The 16,101-nt window shown below is 46.1% G+C and overlaps 1 protein-coding gene across 6 annotated transcripts in view; it reads left to right on the forward strand.

The window, feature by feature from the left end:
- TP73 (tumor protein p73) overlaps positions 1-16,101 on the forward strand; it is a 122,517-nt gene that overhangs the window by 55,101 nt on the left and 51,315 nt on the right. For all 6 annotated transcript variants that reach the window (XM_089667147.1, XM_089667151.1, XM_089667148.1 and 3 more), the window contains exon 2: positions 15,463-15,649. In XM_089667147.1, coding sequence (XP_089523273.1) covers positions 15,463-15,649 — 187 coding nt within the window. The remainder of the gene's footprint in view (positions 1-15,462; positions 15,650-16,101) is intronic.

Genomic DNA, 16,101 nt, shown 5'->3' on the forward strand with positions numbered 1-16,101 from the left:
CCTGGATTGTCAGGGAATGTCGACATGAAAGGGGGCCTTTCACACAATCTGGCAGCACCTGGACAGGAAGAAAAATCCCCCAAAAGCTTTTGTTATAGACCTGATGTACTGTTTATGTATTTCTACAGTCTGATCTATTCCCCAGCGCTCCAATGGATCCAATGACGTAATCCTCGCCCCAGCAATGTCCCCTCTAGGGTCACAGATCTAGCCCGTATGTCTATGGAATCGCGTGTGTAATCTGTACGAAGAGTAATGAGGTCACCCCGCTAAAAGAAGACTTCTATTCCAAAAAAAAAAAAAGAATATCTAAAAAAAAAAAAAATACTAATAATACTTTTACAGTTATGTCATAGAGATACAACTTCCATCCAAATAATGTCTGACCTCCAGTCTGGTGATGTCACTGATGTCAGGTATACTGTAGCTTCTAATGAAGAGACTATTGACATCACTCCAGTAAAATGCTTCTTATACTTGGAAGATTCTAATACCACTCTTACAAATGTAACTCCTAAAGAAAGAAATGTCACCTCTCCTAGATTGTAAGCTCCCAGGATCAGGGCCCTCCTATCCCTCTTGTATTGAACTGTATTGTTGCTGTATTGTCTCCCGTTATATTGTACAGTGCTGAGCAAACTGTTGGCGCCATAAATCCTGTATAATAATAATATATAAATCCTGTATAATAATAATAATATAATCCTGTATATATAAATCCTGTATAATAATAATAATATAATCCTGTATATATAAATCCTGTATAATAATAATAATAATTTTAATAATAATAATAATTTTAATAATAATAATAAAATGTAATTTATATTTAGATCATAATGAAGTCATTCCAGTAAAATGGCACTTGTATTTTGATTGTAGCAGTTTGTCTAGTAAACATATGTTAGTGAAATATAACCTATTTGGCTGATATTGATTTTAAAAAAATGATATTAATAGTGGTGATGTCTCTATAAATTATAACATACTGTATATCTCAACAGGCCTTTGCTTGCTTTTGTTCAGCCCTCCGGCCCTTGGAACTTCCACTGACATTAAAGGGCCACTATTCCTCCCCCTGACACCAATGATGGGGCACTATTCCTCCCACTGACACCAATGATGGGGCACTATTCCCCCCACTGACACCAATGATGGGGCACTATTCCCCCCACTGATACCAATGATGGTGCACTATTCCTCCCACTGACACCAATGATGGGGCACTATTCCTCCCACTGACACCAATGATGGGGCACTATTCCTCCCACTGACACCAATGATGGAGCACTATTCCTCCCACTGACACCAATGATGGGGCACTATTCCTCCCACTGATACCAATGATGGGGCACTATTCCTCCCACTGATACCAATGATGGGGCACTATTCCTCCCACTGACACCAATGATAGGACACTATTTGTCCCACCGACACCAATGATGGGGCGCCCACTAACTCCAGTAATGGGCCATTATTCCTCCCACTGACACCAACAATGGAAAATTATTCCTCCTTCCCCTTACCACAGGTTCTAGGTCATGACACCAATAATAAGGCACTATTTCTCCCCCTGACACCAATGATGGGGCACTATTCCTCTCACTGATACCAATGATGGGGCACTATTCCCCCCACTGATACCAATGATGGGGCACTATTCCTCCCACTGACACCAATGATGGGGCACTATTCCTCCCACTGATACCAATGATGGGGCACTATTCCTCCCACTGACACCAATGATGTGGCACTATTCCTCCCACTGATACCAATGATGGGGCACTATTCCCCCCACTGACACCAATAATAAGGCACTATTCCTCCCACTGACACTAATGATGGGGCACTATTCCCCCCACTGACACTAATGATGGGACACTATTCCTCCCACTGACACCAATGATGGGGCACTATTCCTCCCACTGACACCAATGATGGGGCACTATTCCTCCCACTGATACCAATGATGGGGCACTATTCCTCCCACTGACACCAATAATAAGGCACTATTTCTCCCCCTAACACCAATGATGTGGCCCTATTCCTCCCACTGACACCAATGATGGGATACTATTCCTTCCACTGACACCAATGATGGGGCACTATTCCTCCCCATGACACCATAATGGGGCACTATTCCTCCCACTGACACTAATGGGGCACTATTCCTCCCACTGACACCAATGATGGGACACTATTCCTCCCACTGACACCAATGATGGGACACTATTCCTCCCCATGACACCATAATGGGGCACTATTCCTCCCACTGACACCAATGATGGGGCACTATTCCTCCCACTGACACCAATGATGGGGCACTATTCCTCCCACTGACACCAATGATGGGGCACTATTCCTCCCACTGATACCAATGATGGGGCACTATTCCTCCCACTGATACCAATGATGGGGCACTATTCCTCCCACTGACACCAATGATGGGGCACTATTCCTCCCACTGACACCAATGATAGGACACTATTTGTCCCACCGACACCAATGATGGGGCGCCCACTAACTCCAGTAATGGGCCATTATTCTTCCCACTGATACCAACAATGGAAAATGATTCCTCCTTCCCCTTACCACAGGTTCTAGGTCATGAGTTTTACTCCAACAGAACCCTGATCCTGGAGCATCGCTTGCTCCCACTGACAACTGACGCTGGCGTACTCTCTACTTCCATCAGCCACAGTCCAGGCACACTATGGTTTGGAGGATAGTCAGCTGGCCTCTTATTTAAAAAGTTTAGGCACCCCTGACCTAGTAACTTACACTTTATATTTGGGCAGTACTGAGATCACTTTTATGAAATTGTAATCCATTTGAAGATCTCAAGCCATTAAAATATCCTATAATAGTGTCCTTCTGTAAAAGGTTTATTTTATAGACGTGATGTCACCAGTGTTGCAGGGCAGTGATGCCCCCCCCCCCCCTTGTATCTGATGTCCTATGTATGTACAGGAGGTCGACCATCTCCCCTCTGTAATGTTTGTTATATTTACAGTATTGGATACCTTGTGCCCAAGGCTGGTGCTTCCACTAGGCAAACTAGGGCGCACTGCCACCTAGGGGCGCCTAGGTGCAGCTCAGGCCAGCACTCTGTGTGGTACACGGTCATGTCATGAATAATCATCCAGCTGAGGAGAGGGGTGGCAGAGAGGAGGAACAAAGGACAGAGGAAGATGCCGGATGTCTGGGGCCCGTGTAGCAGCTCAGCTGCTGCTCCTTCCAGTGTTCCTCTCAGACTCAGTCTCTTACTGCAAGGCTGCTGATCACTGTGGAGTTCCAGCCCTTCTCTTCCCATTCATCAGAGGAGGCAGAGCTGCACCTGTGGAGGAAGGTAATGTCTGACTCTGATATCTCTGGTGTCTGTGTGAGTGTGACCCAGCCGGCCATCCATCACATGTGCAATATGTCAGTGACTGATGATGTCATCACAATCCCGCAGACTGCTGTTTTAGTGCCTGCTGATCTGTGCCAGTGTTGGTGGTGGTGTGTTGTATGAGATCTGTCACTGTGTGGGATCGCTCAGCTCAGGTGCTCTCTGTATGTGTGGGGTATGATTAAGCACGAGATCATGTGAAACGCGTTAACAGGTCCTGTATTCATGTCCTGGTGTTTTGTGTGTCCTATGGATCAATAAATACACACTGTATTCATCTATTCTCCGGTGTGCGACTGACCCTTCTTCCTATTGCATTGTGTGTGTGTGGGGGGGGGGGGCTGGGCTGCCTACTGCCACAGCATTTTACCTCCCCCCATTGTCTGGGGAATTCCAGCCTGGGATCTGTCAAAGTGTGGATCCATCATACTCCACTCACTGCAACTGTCACCCTGCCACTGCCAGCCACAGATACAGTCTGTCCGTGACACAGATTTTGTCTTTAACCCCTTGGCGCAGGCGCCTCCCGGCCCTCTAAGGGTTTCAGAAGCCGGGAGGCGGGGTGGGGTTTAGGGTCATGTGACCGCCGTGACACGCCGTCATGTCGGTCACATGATCGGGAAAGGTCCCGATCGAAAGAGGAGATCGGGACCTTTCTGTGAGTACCGGACATGTGTGCTGGGAATGCACACATGTGCGCGCTCTCAGCACATATGTTCTTTTGTAATAGAACGCAAACGTGCGGCTGCTCGGCGTCTAGGCCCAGACGCTGGGAGGCTGCACATTTGTGTTCGGCCGGCGTGAAGAGGTTAATATTGGTGCTGGTGGCCAGGGGCGGACTCACAACTCATGGGTGTTCCATGCATTCCTGTGCAGGCAATCCCATTGGTATCTATTGGGATGCAGCAGCTGCATGCACACATAAGGATCCTTCAGGGTGGAGAGTGGGGGAAGGGGGGAAGGGTCCAGTAAGTAGGTCCTATTTACCAGCCCCTTCCTTTTCTAAATGAACACAATGAGTAATCAGTACCGATCACTCGCTGTGTTCATTCATAACCAGGGGCGGACTGACAACTCATAGGGCCCCTGGGCAATAGGAGATCATGGGGCCCCTGTGTCCTTGCCCAAACTCAAAAACGCCTATGAAAAAGGTACCAGGGGCATCTCATGGGGCCCCCTACTGACCCCGGGCCCTCGGGCAGTGCCCGAGTTTCCAAATGGTCAGTCCGCCCCTGCTGGTGGCATCTTATGGCACTTATTTTTGCAAATTAAAACAATTTTAGCAGTTTCATGTTTTGTTAATTAAATATTTTCTATTTTTTTTTGGGGGGGGGGGGGCACGCAAGTAGCTGCTCTTGCCTAGGGCACAAAGTAGTCTAGCACCGGCCCTGCCTGTGCCTGGAGAAGAGTCTACATCCCTCATATTTATTGGTATTGCTGTGTCGCGGGACTTAGGTTTTGTTGCCAAGACTCCAATTAAAAGCCTTTTCATCTAGTCTAATTATTGGTTACTTTGATAAAAGCAAAATAAAATAGACGGCAAATAAGGTAACCGGGCAGTTCAAATATCTCCCCGCAAATAAAACAGATGTTTAAAATAGCAGAAGGTTTTGTAGGAGTAACAACATCCTGCAGAAGCGTGTTGTGGAAACAAACCTGAAAGAACGCCGCTAAGCACTATTTACATCTAAACTTGCCGTGTAACATGACCGACTACTATTCCACACGCATGACCCCTCCTCTATGGTGCCTCTGTGCTCGAAGTCATACAGACAGGGAAGGATCTCCATATAAACAGCGGGGCGTGCGCAGCATGCCTTCCAATGACTCCCAAAAGCAGGGCGGGCACAGACAACAAATTATTCTGGGTGTCCGGTTCAGTAGATCCGGTGTCAGGCACAGACAACAAATTATTCTGGGTGTCCGGTTCAGTAGATCCGGTGTCAGGCACAGACAACGAATTATTCTGGGTGTCCGGTTCAGTAGATCCGGTGTCAGGCACAGACAACGAATTATTCTGGGTGTCCGGTTCAGTAGATCCGGTGTCAGGCACAGACAACGAATTATTCTGGGTGTCCGGTTCAGTAGATCCGGTGTCAGGCACAGACAACGAATTATTCTGGGTGTCCGGTTCAGTAGATCCGGTGTCAGGCACAGACAACGAATTATTCTGGGTGTCCGGTTCAGTAGATCCGGTGTCAGGCACAGACAACGAATTATTCTGGGTGTCCGGTTCAGTAGATCCGGTGTCAGGCACAGACAACGAATTATTCTGGGTGTCCGGTTCAGTAGATCCGGTGTCAGGCACAGACAACGAATTATTCTGGGTGTCCGGTTCAGTAGATCCGGTGTCAGGCACAGACAACGAATTATTCTGGGTGTCCGGTTCAGTAGATCCGGTGTCAGGCACAGACAACGAATTATTCTGGGTGTCCGGTTCAGTAGATCCGGTGTCAGGCACAGACAACGAATTATTCTGGGTGTCCGGTTCAGTAGATCCGGTGTCAGGCACAGACAACGAATTATTCTGGGTGTCCGGTTCAGTAGATCCGGTGTCAGGCACAGACAACGAATTATTCTGGGTGTCCGGTTCAGTAGATCCGGTGTCAGGCACAGACAACAAATTATTCTGGATGTCCGGTTCAGTAGATCCGGTGTCAGGCACAGACAACGAATTATTCTGGGTGTCCGGTTCAGTAGATCCGGTGTCAGGCACAGACAACGAATTATTCTGGGTGTCCGGTTCAGTAGATCCGGTGTCAGGCACAGACAACGAATTATTCTGGGTGTCCGGTTCAGTAGATCCGGTGTCAGGCACAGACAACGAATTATTCTGGGTGTCCGGTTCAGTAGATCCGGTGTCAGGCACAGACAACGAATTATTCTGGGTGTCCGGTTCAGTAGATCCGGTGTCAGGCACAGACAACGAATTATTCTGGGTGTCCGGTTCAGTAGATCCGGTGTCAGGCACAGACAACGAATTATTCTGGGTGTCCGGTTCAGTAGATCCGGTGTCAGGCACAGACAACGAATTATTCTGGGTGTCCGGTTCAGTAGATCCGGTGTCAGGCACAGACAACGAATTATTCTGGGTGTCCGGTTCAGTAGATCCGGTGTCAGGCACAGACAACGAATTATTCTGGGTGTCCGGTTCAGTAGATCCGGTGTCAGGCACAGACAACGAATTATTCTGGGTGTCCGGTTCAGTAGATCCGGTGTCAGGCACAGACAACGAATTATTCTGGGTGTCCGGTTCAGTAGATCCGGTGTCAGGCACAGACAACGAATTATTCTGGGTGTCCGGTTCAGTAGATCCGGTGTCAGGCACAGACAACGAATTATTCTGGGTGTCCGGTTCAGTAGATCCGGTGTCAGGCACAGACAACGAATTATTCTGGGTGTCCGGTTCAGTAGATCCGGTGTCAGGCACAGACAACAAATTATTCTGGGTGTCCGGTTCAGTAGATGCGGTGTCAGGCACAGACAACGAATTATTCTGGATGTCCGGTTCAGTAGATCCGGTGTCAGGCACAGACAACGAATTATTCTGGGTGTCCGGTTCAGTAGATCCGGTGTCAGGCACAGACAACGAATTATTCTGGGTGTCCGGTTCAGTAGATCCGGTGTCAGGCACAGACAACAAATTATTCTGGATGTCCGGTTCAGTAGATCCGGTGTCAGGCACAGACAACGAATTATTCTGGGTGTCCGGTTCAGTAGATCCGGTGTCAGGCACAGACAACGAATTATTCTGGGTGTCCGGTTCAGTAGATCCGGTGTCAGGCACAGACAACGAATTATTCTGGGTGTCCGGTTCAGTAGATCCGGTGTCAGGCACAGACAACGAATTATTCTGGGTGTCCGGTTCAGTAGATCCGGTGTCAGGCACAGACAACGAATTATTCTGGGTGTCCGGTTCAGTAGATCCGGTGTCAGGCACAGACAACAAATTATTCTGGGTGTCCGGTTCAGTAGATCCGGTGTCAGGCACAGACAACAAATTATTCTGGGTGTCCGGTTCAGTAGATCCGGTGTCAGGCACAGACAACGAATTATTCTGGGTGTCCGGTTCAGTAGATCCGGTGTCAGGCACAGACAACGAATTATTCTGGGTGTCCGGTTCAGCTTCAGAAACTTACATAAGAAGAGTGATTCTTTTTAGAGAGCTAAAGCCTGACTTATGCAGGCCATAGACGGGTCAAAAACCGGCCATTTAAAAAAAAAAAGAAAAGAAAAATCGGTCGTTCAATAGGCCGACATTACCACCAACGGTAAAAAAAAATCGGCCAGTTTTCTTCCCGTCTACGGCCGGCATTTAGTTACTTCTGTCCCTGCAGAGAGCTCCGCTATTATATTTGACATGAAAAAGTATTGCGGTTGCAACAATGTATTAATTTGTATCCATTTCGGATACAGATGTTTTTTCGGATACAAATAGATACATCGTTGCAACACTTTTTCATATCAAATATAATAGCGGACTGGAATTCTTCTTTTTCTTCTTCTTTTTCTGCTTCTTGCAGGTCACGGCTCATGCGCAGATTTTTTATCGGTAAAACGATCGGCCGATTTGCCCATCATTGCCGGGAAAATCGGTCGATTTTTTTTCCAACTTTACCGATAAAAAAAAATGTGCCAAAACCCTAAAAAACGGCCGACCAATTAACCCACTAACGGTGCGAAAATCAGCCGATTTTCGACCCGTTTATGGCCTGCATTACACTAGAAGAATTTAATACAAAATTTTTCGTATTAAGAACATTCGTTTGATTCTCCAATCCTTCATGGGTCATTTTTGATCGCAGCGATATAGAGAATTAGAAGGAGCGAGATGGAAAATATTTCTTGAAATAATAAATTTCTAAGCATTTATATGGGTTTTGTTTGGGGAAAAGCTATTTGTTCCAAAAACCAAATGTTAAAGTGATTGTAAATGAACAAACATTCTCTTTATGTCTGGAGGAAAAGAGATTTAATCTCCAAACACGGAAAGGTTTCTTCACAGTAAGAGCTGTGAGAATGTGGAATAGACTCCCTCAAGAGTTGGTTGTGGCCAGCTCAGTGGATTGCTGTAGGAAAGTCCTGGATTCTTTCTTGGATACACAGAATATAACTGGATATAACATTTATAGGGAAAGTTGATCCAGGGAATATCCGATTGCCTCTCGGGGGGTCAGGAAGGAATTTTTTTCCCAGCAGGAGCAAATTGGATCGTGCTTTGCTGGTTTTTTTTTTTGCCTTCCTCTGGATCAACTGTGGGTGTAGGATTATAACTTTTTTTTTGGTTGAACTGGATGGACTTTTGTCTTTTTTCAGCCAGACTAACTATGTAACTATGAAATATACCAAATAGTTGTATAGTTACAAATTTGGGTCGGATTTTGGAAGGCAAAAATATGTGATTGTGTAGAACGTGGTGAAACCAGCACAGTGGATAAGTGGTCAGCACTTCCACCTGGCAATACTCAGGTCGTTGATTCAAATCCCAACCACAGCACAACCTGCCTGGAGTTTGCATGTTTTCCCTGTGCCTGCATGGGTTTCCTCTGGGTACTGCAGTTTCCTCCCACACTCCAAAGACATGCCGGTAGGTGAATTGGCTCCTGTCTAAATTGGCCCTAGTATGTGTATGTATTTTTTTTTTTTTCTATAATGGTTGAAGTGGATGGACTATTTTGTCTTTTTTCAGCCAAACTAACTATGTAACTATGCCATACTTACCTGCTCTGTGTAATGGTTTTACACAGAGCAGCCCTGATCCTCCTCCTCTCAGGTCCCCCAGTGGCGCTTCTGGCTCTTCCGCCTTGCTGAATGCCCTCAAAGCAAGCCTCTTGCTATGGGGGCACTCATGTGGGTTCACTCCTTAGCCACACTCTGTGTGTCCATTGACAGACAGAGTGCAGCTCGGCCCCGCCCCCCAATCCCTCCTTACTGGCTGTGATTGACAGCAGCAGGAGCCAAAGCCTTCCACTGCTGCTTCTGAGCCAGTGAGTAGAGAGAGAGCAGCAATGCTGCTGTTTTCGGGCACAGTGCTAGATCGACATCAGGTAAGTATGGCGGGGTGGGGGGGTTGTGAGCGACAAAGAAGGTTTTTTACTTTAATGCAGAGAAAACATAATTGGTATTGGTGCCATTAGAACTAGAACCACTTTAAAGCAAGCTAAATTTCAAAGTACTTTTGAATGGCACTCGCCAGGTTATCAGATGTACTGAGGATTTTTATTTGAATGCGCACAAGTATATCTACTGGTATATCATTTATTTTTATTATTATAGAGAATTTTTTATAGCACCAACAGTTTGCGCAGCGCTTTACAAAACGAAGGAAGACATTACAGTTTCAATACAATTTGGTACAAAATGAATCAGAAGTACGGTATATGGCCAGTTTGAAAAGCTCTGCCATATTGAATTTTTTTTTGGGGGTTGGGGTTCATTTGTTATCCTTTTATTCATAAGTGTGTTTGGACAAGAACTGGAAATTACAAACTCCAGACAAAACAAGTGCAAAATGATGGCCCGGGAGAAGAGGACCCTGACTGAATCAGTTTATAATCTAAGAGACCTTGGAACAACATATACAGAAAGTAAGGAAGTTTCAGTGACTGAATTTGTGGCAATTGGTTAGTTAGGTGTTAGGTGAATGAATGTTAGGTGTAGAAAACTAAGTTGGTAGGTGTGCCTGAAGAGCTAGAATTTGAAGGGCTGTTTAAACCAGCCTTGGACCATGTTCCTGTGAAATCCTAGGGTTCCTCCACTGCTTCTAGAAGTTCCATGAGCAGTTGTTGATCAACCTACCACATAACAAAGGCTGCATAAATCTGGCATCAACATCATTCAACAGAGCCAGTGGCATGGAACCAGTAAAGCCTCTCCTCTCATTTACCCTAACCACCAATACCAATTATGTTTTTAGGTGCCTGAAGCAGGGCGCTTCTCCAACTGATCACCAGGGTCAAGAGCCCTACTCCTACTGGGAGCAGCAGAGTAGTTGCCATGGGAGGAGTAGATGGCTGTAGAGACTGGCAGAGAATGGTAAACAGAGGAGGAGCCGTATGAGGAGTAGATGATTGGAGAATCTGGTAGAGAGGAGGCAACAGAGGAGGAGCCATGGGAGGAGTAGATGACTGGAGAATCTGGCAGAGAGGAGGCAACAGAGGAGGAGCCATGGGAGGAGTAGATGATTGGAGAATCTGGCAGAGAGTAGGCAGCAGAGGAGGAGCCATTGGAGGAGTAGATGGTCGGAGAATCTGGTAGAGAAGTGGCAGCTGAGGAGGAACCATAGGAGGAGTAGATGAATGGAGAATCTAGAAGAGAGGAGGCAGCAGAGGAGGAGACATGGGAGGAGTAGATGATTGGAGAATCTGGTAGAGAAGTGGCAGCAGAGGAGGAACCATGGGGGGAGTAGATGATTGGAGAATCTGGTAGAGAAGTGGCAGCAGAGGAGGAACCATGGGGGGAGTAGATGATTGGAGAATCTGGAAGATAGGAGGCAGCAGAGGAGGAGACATGGGAGGAGTAGATGATTAAAGAATCTGGTAGAAGAATGAGCAGCAGAGGAGGAGCCATGGGAGGAGTAGATTATTGGATAATCTGGCAGAGAGGGAGCAGCAGAGGAGCAACCATGGGGGGCGTAGATGATCAGAGAATCTGGTAGAGAAGAGGCAGCAGAGGAGGAGCCATGGGAGGAGTAGATTGGAGAATCTGGCAGAGAAGTGGCAGCAGAGGAGGAGCCATGGGAGGAATAGATGATTGGAGAATCTGGCAGAGAGGGAGCAGCAGAGGAGGAACCGTAGGAGGAGTAGATTACTGAACAGCTTTGCATAGAGGGGGCAGCATAGAAGAAGACATGAGAGGGCTAGATGACTAAATAGATTTACGGGTAAGGCGCAACAGAAGAGAAGCCAAGGTAGGGGTAGATGATTGGAGAGACTGGCAGAGAGGTGACAGCAGAGGAGGAATTATGAGAGAGCTGGAAGACTTCACAGATTTGCAGAGAGGAGGGTAGCAGAAGAGAAGTCATGGGAGTAGTAGATTATTGGAGAGATTGGAAGAGACGGGGGAATCGGAGGGGAACCATAGGAGGACTATGTAATTGGAGAGATTGGCAAGGAAAGGACAAGAGAGGTGGAGCAGTGGGACAGGTAGATGATTGTAGAGATTTGCAGAGAGGGGGCAGCAAAAAAGGAGGCATGAGAGAAGATAACTGGAGAGATTTGCAGAGAGGGGGCATCAGAGGAGGAGCAGTGGGAGAGGTAGATGAGTGTAGAGATTTGCAGAGAGGGGAGCAGCAAAAGAGGAGGCATGAGAGAAGAAGATGATTGGAGAGATTCGCAGAGACGGGCCATCAGGAGGAAAAGCAGTGGGAGAGGTAGATGATTGTAGAGATTAGCAAAAAGGGGACAGCAAAAATGGAGTCATAGGGCAGGCAGATGATTGGATGGATTGGCTGGGGGGGGGAGGCAGTAGAAGGGGAGCCATGAGAACTTGAGATGATTGGAGAGAATTGAAGAAAGGGGGCAGCAGAAGAGGAGCCATGTGAGGGGTGGATGAGTCTTCCAGAAGCATTAATGGTGCATTGTGGAGATACGATTCCCGTTTGGCCATGGCTAATACAGTAGGTGAAGCGAGATATTAGGATGGTGTGGGGACCCTGAAACAAGGCCTAATGTAAACACAATGAGTTGTGTAAATTACCAGATCAACTCTAACTGCCTAGGGCCAGGAAGACACTGAAGAGGCAGATAGCCAATTATCTGTCAGTTAGCTGCTATTACATGTATACTGCCCATGCAGAAGATTGATTACCAGGGTAAAGCAGGAGATACATGTGTACAACAAGAGGAAGTGTAACCTTTAGTGATATCATATTCTTTTAAATGCATTATTCATTCAAACCATGCATAGAAATTAGGTTTCCTAAAAAATGGACAAAATGCGTATCAATTGCATTGACCTGATCAGTTCACATGGCTAGCTAAATAAACCGTACAAAGATTGTAGATTTTCCTTTAAAGTGAAATAGTATGTGAAAAAAAAAAAATACAAAACAAGTTACTGTCTGTGTCTTCCTTTGGAACAGAAGTTCCAATTTTCCTCCACTTTAACCAAGAAAAATTGGAGCTGAATGTATACATCTTCTGTCATTGGCCAATATCTCATTGAGGTCAGCTCCAAATCATCAAGATTGATAGCATGCTACTAGTAGTCCATTACCCGTGTTACATGTAGTCGAGTCCTTACAACTAACAGCCCTATTTTTATGCAGTGAGAACATATATAAAAGTGAAAAATACTTCCTATACAGAAGCTATGTCGCATATTATCAGCATTAATCCTATTAGATACCATCTCGGCACCTTTGAAGGCCAAAACCAGATTAAGAGCCATTTTCTCCCGACTTGTCCCGGCAAACCTCAGTGATTCTGTGTTGCTTCGAGTGAATTTTTGGGATCACTTTTCAGGCACATGACCTGTCCTAACCTGTCGGGGGATAATCTTTAATTCCCAGTAATATCATTCAGTGACATATTTCAACACTCAGGGTACGTCGTAAGATCAGAATGGAAATGATGGAGCCATGTATGACTCAGAAAGATACAAATATGACTTTTGGATGGAACGGAGCCGTACGTGTCATGGTGATGGAATTGAACAATGACGATTCCCCAGCGCGGGCTTGTTCGGAATTAAGTACCCCTTCATAAAGCTTTTTACCTGCAGATTAACAGAGGATTGTACAAAAATACATTTAATACTGAGCGTAGAATACACCGAGCTTCGCTTTTCCATTGTGTCTGCGAGAACTCTCTGTGTTCAACATACAAGTGTACATACAGTACATAATATGAATGCTTATATAGACTGGCAAATGTGTACACATTCAAGAACGGGGCCATTTGTACAGTGGGATCAGGTCATTGGTTGCTGTAATTTAATGCAAGTAGAATGTTTTATATAATAAATGCATTTTTTAATCTTTGTATATATGTATGTGTATACTTGTAGAATAAACAGGGCTGGGGCAAGGAGTAGGCAGGAGGGCCAGCTGCCCCGGGGATTTGGAGGGTTGTGCTAGAAGGGGTGATTTGGAGGGGGATTTGTATTAGGAAGAGGGATTTGGTGGATGGGGGGATTTGTGCTGGAATGGATTATTTAGGGGGATTTTTGCTAGGAGAGGGGATTTGTGCTGAAAGAGGGGGATTTGGAAGGGGAAAGACTATGCTCAAAGGAGAAATTTTAGGGGTAGAGGACTTGTGCTAGGAGGGGGGATTTGGAAAGGGAGAGGATTTGAGCTGGGAGGGGGGATTTGTACTGGAAGAAGTGGATTTTTTTGGGGGGGTTGCCGTTTGGCATCTTTGCCCTGGGTGCTAAATGACTTTGTCCCAGAGGTTATATGTTACTTTTGTTAAATTGATTTTTCTTGGCAAAAGAGTGCAGAAGAATGAATGGGAGGGGCAGTAAATATTTGACACCTATGACCAATATCACCATGAGGTCCACTGTACATATATGTACTGTGGACTGGATGCCAAGGGGTTAATGCACAGGCACGGGGGACCTTAATGCAAATGTGCTTGGTACTGGCCGCTGAGAGGTTAATGCAGATGTGCTGGAAATTGGCTGCTGAGGGGTTAACACACATGTATTGGTGATTGGGCACCGAGGGTTTAATGCTTGTGAGCTGGGGACTGGGTGCTCAGGGGTTAAACCATACGAATTAGGGACTAGGCAGTGAAGGCACTGAGTGCTAAGAGTTTATCCACATGTGCCAGGGATTGCATGTATACATTAAATATTAATTTACACCAATCAGTCATAACATCTGACCACCCACCATAACCTGTCGATGGACGCCACTAGACCTCTAAATGTATGCTGTGGTATCTGGCACGAAGCTGTCAGTAGCAGGTCCTATAAATTGTGAGGTAGGGCCTTCATGGATTGGACTTGTTTTTCCAGCATATCCCACAGATGCTCCACACAGATTGAGATCTGGCGAATTTGGAGACCAAGTCTACATCTCAAACTCATTGTATTCCTCAAACCATTCTTGAATTCATCAGACCAGGCCACCTTCCATTGCTCCATGGTCCAGATCTGATGCTCACGTGCCCATTGCAGACACTTTTGGCTGTGGACAAGGGTCAGCTTTCTGTGTTCTGACACCTATCGGAACCAGCTTTACCTTCTTTAGCAAGTTGACCTACAGTAGCTCCTTTATTGGATGAGACGACACAGGCCAGCCTTCGCCAATGAGCTTTGGCAGCCCGTGACCCAGTCTCAAGTTCACTGGTTGACCTCCCTTTGACCACTTTTGGTCGGTCCTGACTACTGCAGGCCAGGAAAAGCCCACAAGAGCTGCAGTTTTGAGTTGCTTTGACCCAGTGGTCTAGCCATTGCAATTTGACCCTTGCAAAAGTCGCTCAAATTCTTACACTTGCCAGTTTTCCTTCCTTGGACCACTTTTGGTCGGTCCTGAGCACTGCAGACTGGGAACATCCCAAAAAAGGTCAGTTTTGAGTTGCTTTGAACCCTTCATCTAGCAATTACAATTTGGTCCTTGCCATAGTTGCTCAAATCTTTAGGCTTGCCTATTTTTTCTATTTTCAATACACCAACTTTAGGGACAACATATTCACTTGCGGCCTAAATATATCCCACCTACTTTTAGGTGCCATTGTCACGAGATAATCTGTTATTCACGTTACTTGTCAGTTGTCAGAATGCCATGGCTAATCGTTTTATAATCACTGCATTTTTTGGGGGGGGACATCGGCTCATTACCATAAGTAAGCAAGCAGCAAATATGGCAGCAACGGGTCAAAGCAAAAAGTATGTAGACAAAGTCAAAGGGTTCACCTGATGGGGAAGATGGATGACTTAAGGGACTTTGCACTGATAATTGGGACTAGCATTAGGCCATGGTGGGTTCTGCCCAAAAGAGAATTTAGCCTAATCTGAAAGAAAAAGTGGGCTCCCCCCCCACAGCGTCCATTCGAGCTCTGCCTTCTATGTTACTTATATTTTTTTTCATACACTTATCTCGGATGTCTGTTTTTTTTTTTCAGTATTCACCTTTGTTGAAAAAGTTGTACTGCCAAATTGCCAAGACATGTCCTATCCAGATCAAAGTGTCCAGCAACCCTCCACCGGGCACCGTGATACGGGCAATGCCAGTGTATAAGAAGGCCGAACATGTGACGGAGGTAGTGAAACGCTGCCCCAACCATGAACTGGGAAGAGACTTCAATGAAGGTAAGGAGGCTGAGCCTCATACAAAGTTTTAAAAAATGTTATGTCTTTGTAGTGTGCATCAGCCAATCACATTCCTAGTTTTTATTTTACCTGCAAGCCATCTTCTGATCCAGACACTCCTTTCACAGAGCACAGCCATGTCTGGTCCTCATAGCAAACTACACAGCATTAAAGAAACACAGTCTGGTCTAGGAGCCACTCCAGCTTGTGAATAGATAATTGGGCACAGTCCATCCCTTTGTAAAAATGTTCATAGTGTAGCACCCTCCTACTATAGCTAGGGGGAGCTAGACCCTAATGATTAGTGAGGAGCTGGTTAGCAGCTCAGGTGAGATAGCCAGAGGGGTCAATTTCCCCCTGCTCTGAGGCTTTCGAAGGAGGGCCTTGGAGGCAGTGGGTGGATCTGAGGAGTGGCTGGCTACACTCTTGAGGGACCTCAGCCAATCCTCAAC

Source organism: Staurois parvus, unplaced genomic scaffold, assembly GCF_062004578.1.
Source record: "Staurois parvus isolate SC_StPar_1 unplaced genomic scaffold, SC_StPar_1.0 ptg003059l, whole genome shotgun sequence".
In the NCBI taxonomy this organism is placed as follows: domain Eukaryota; kingdom Metazoa; phylum Chordata; class Amphibia; order Anura; family Ranidae; genus Staurois; species Staurois parvus.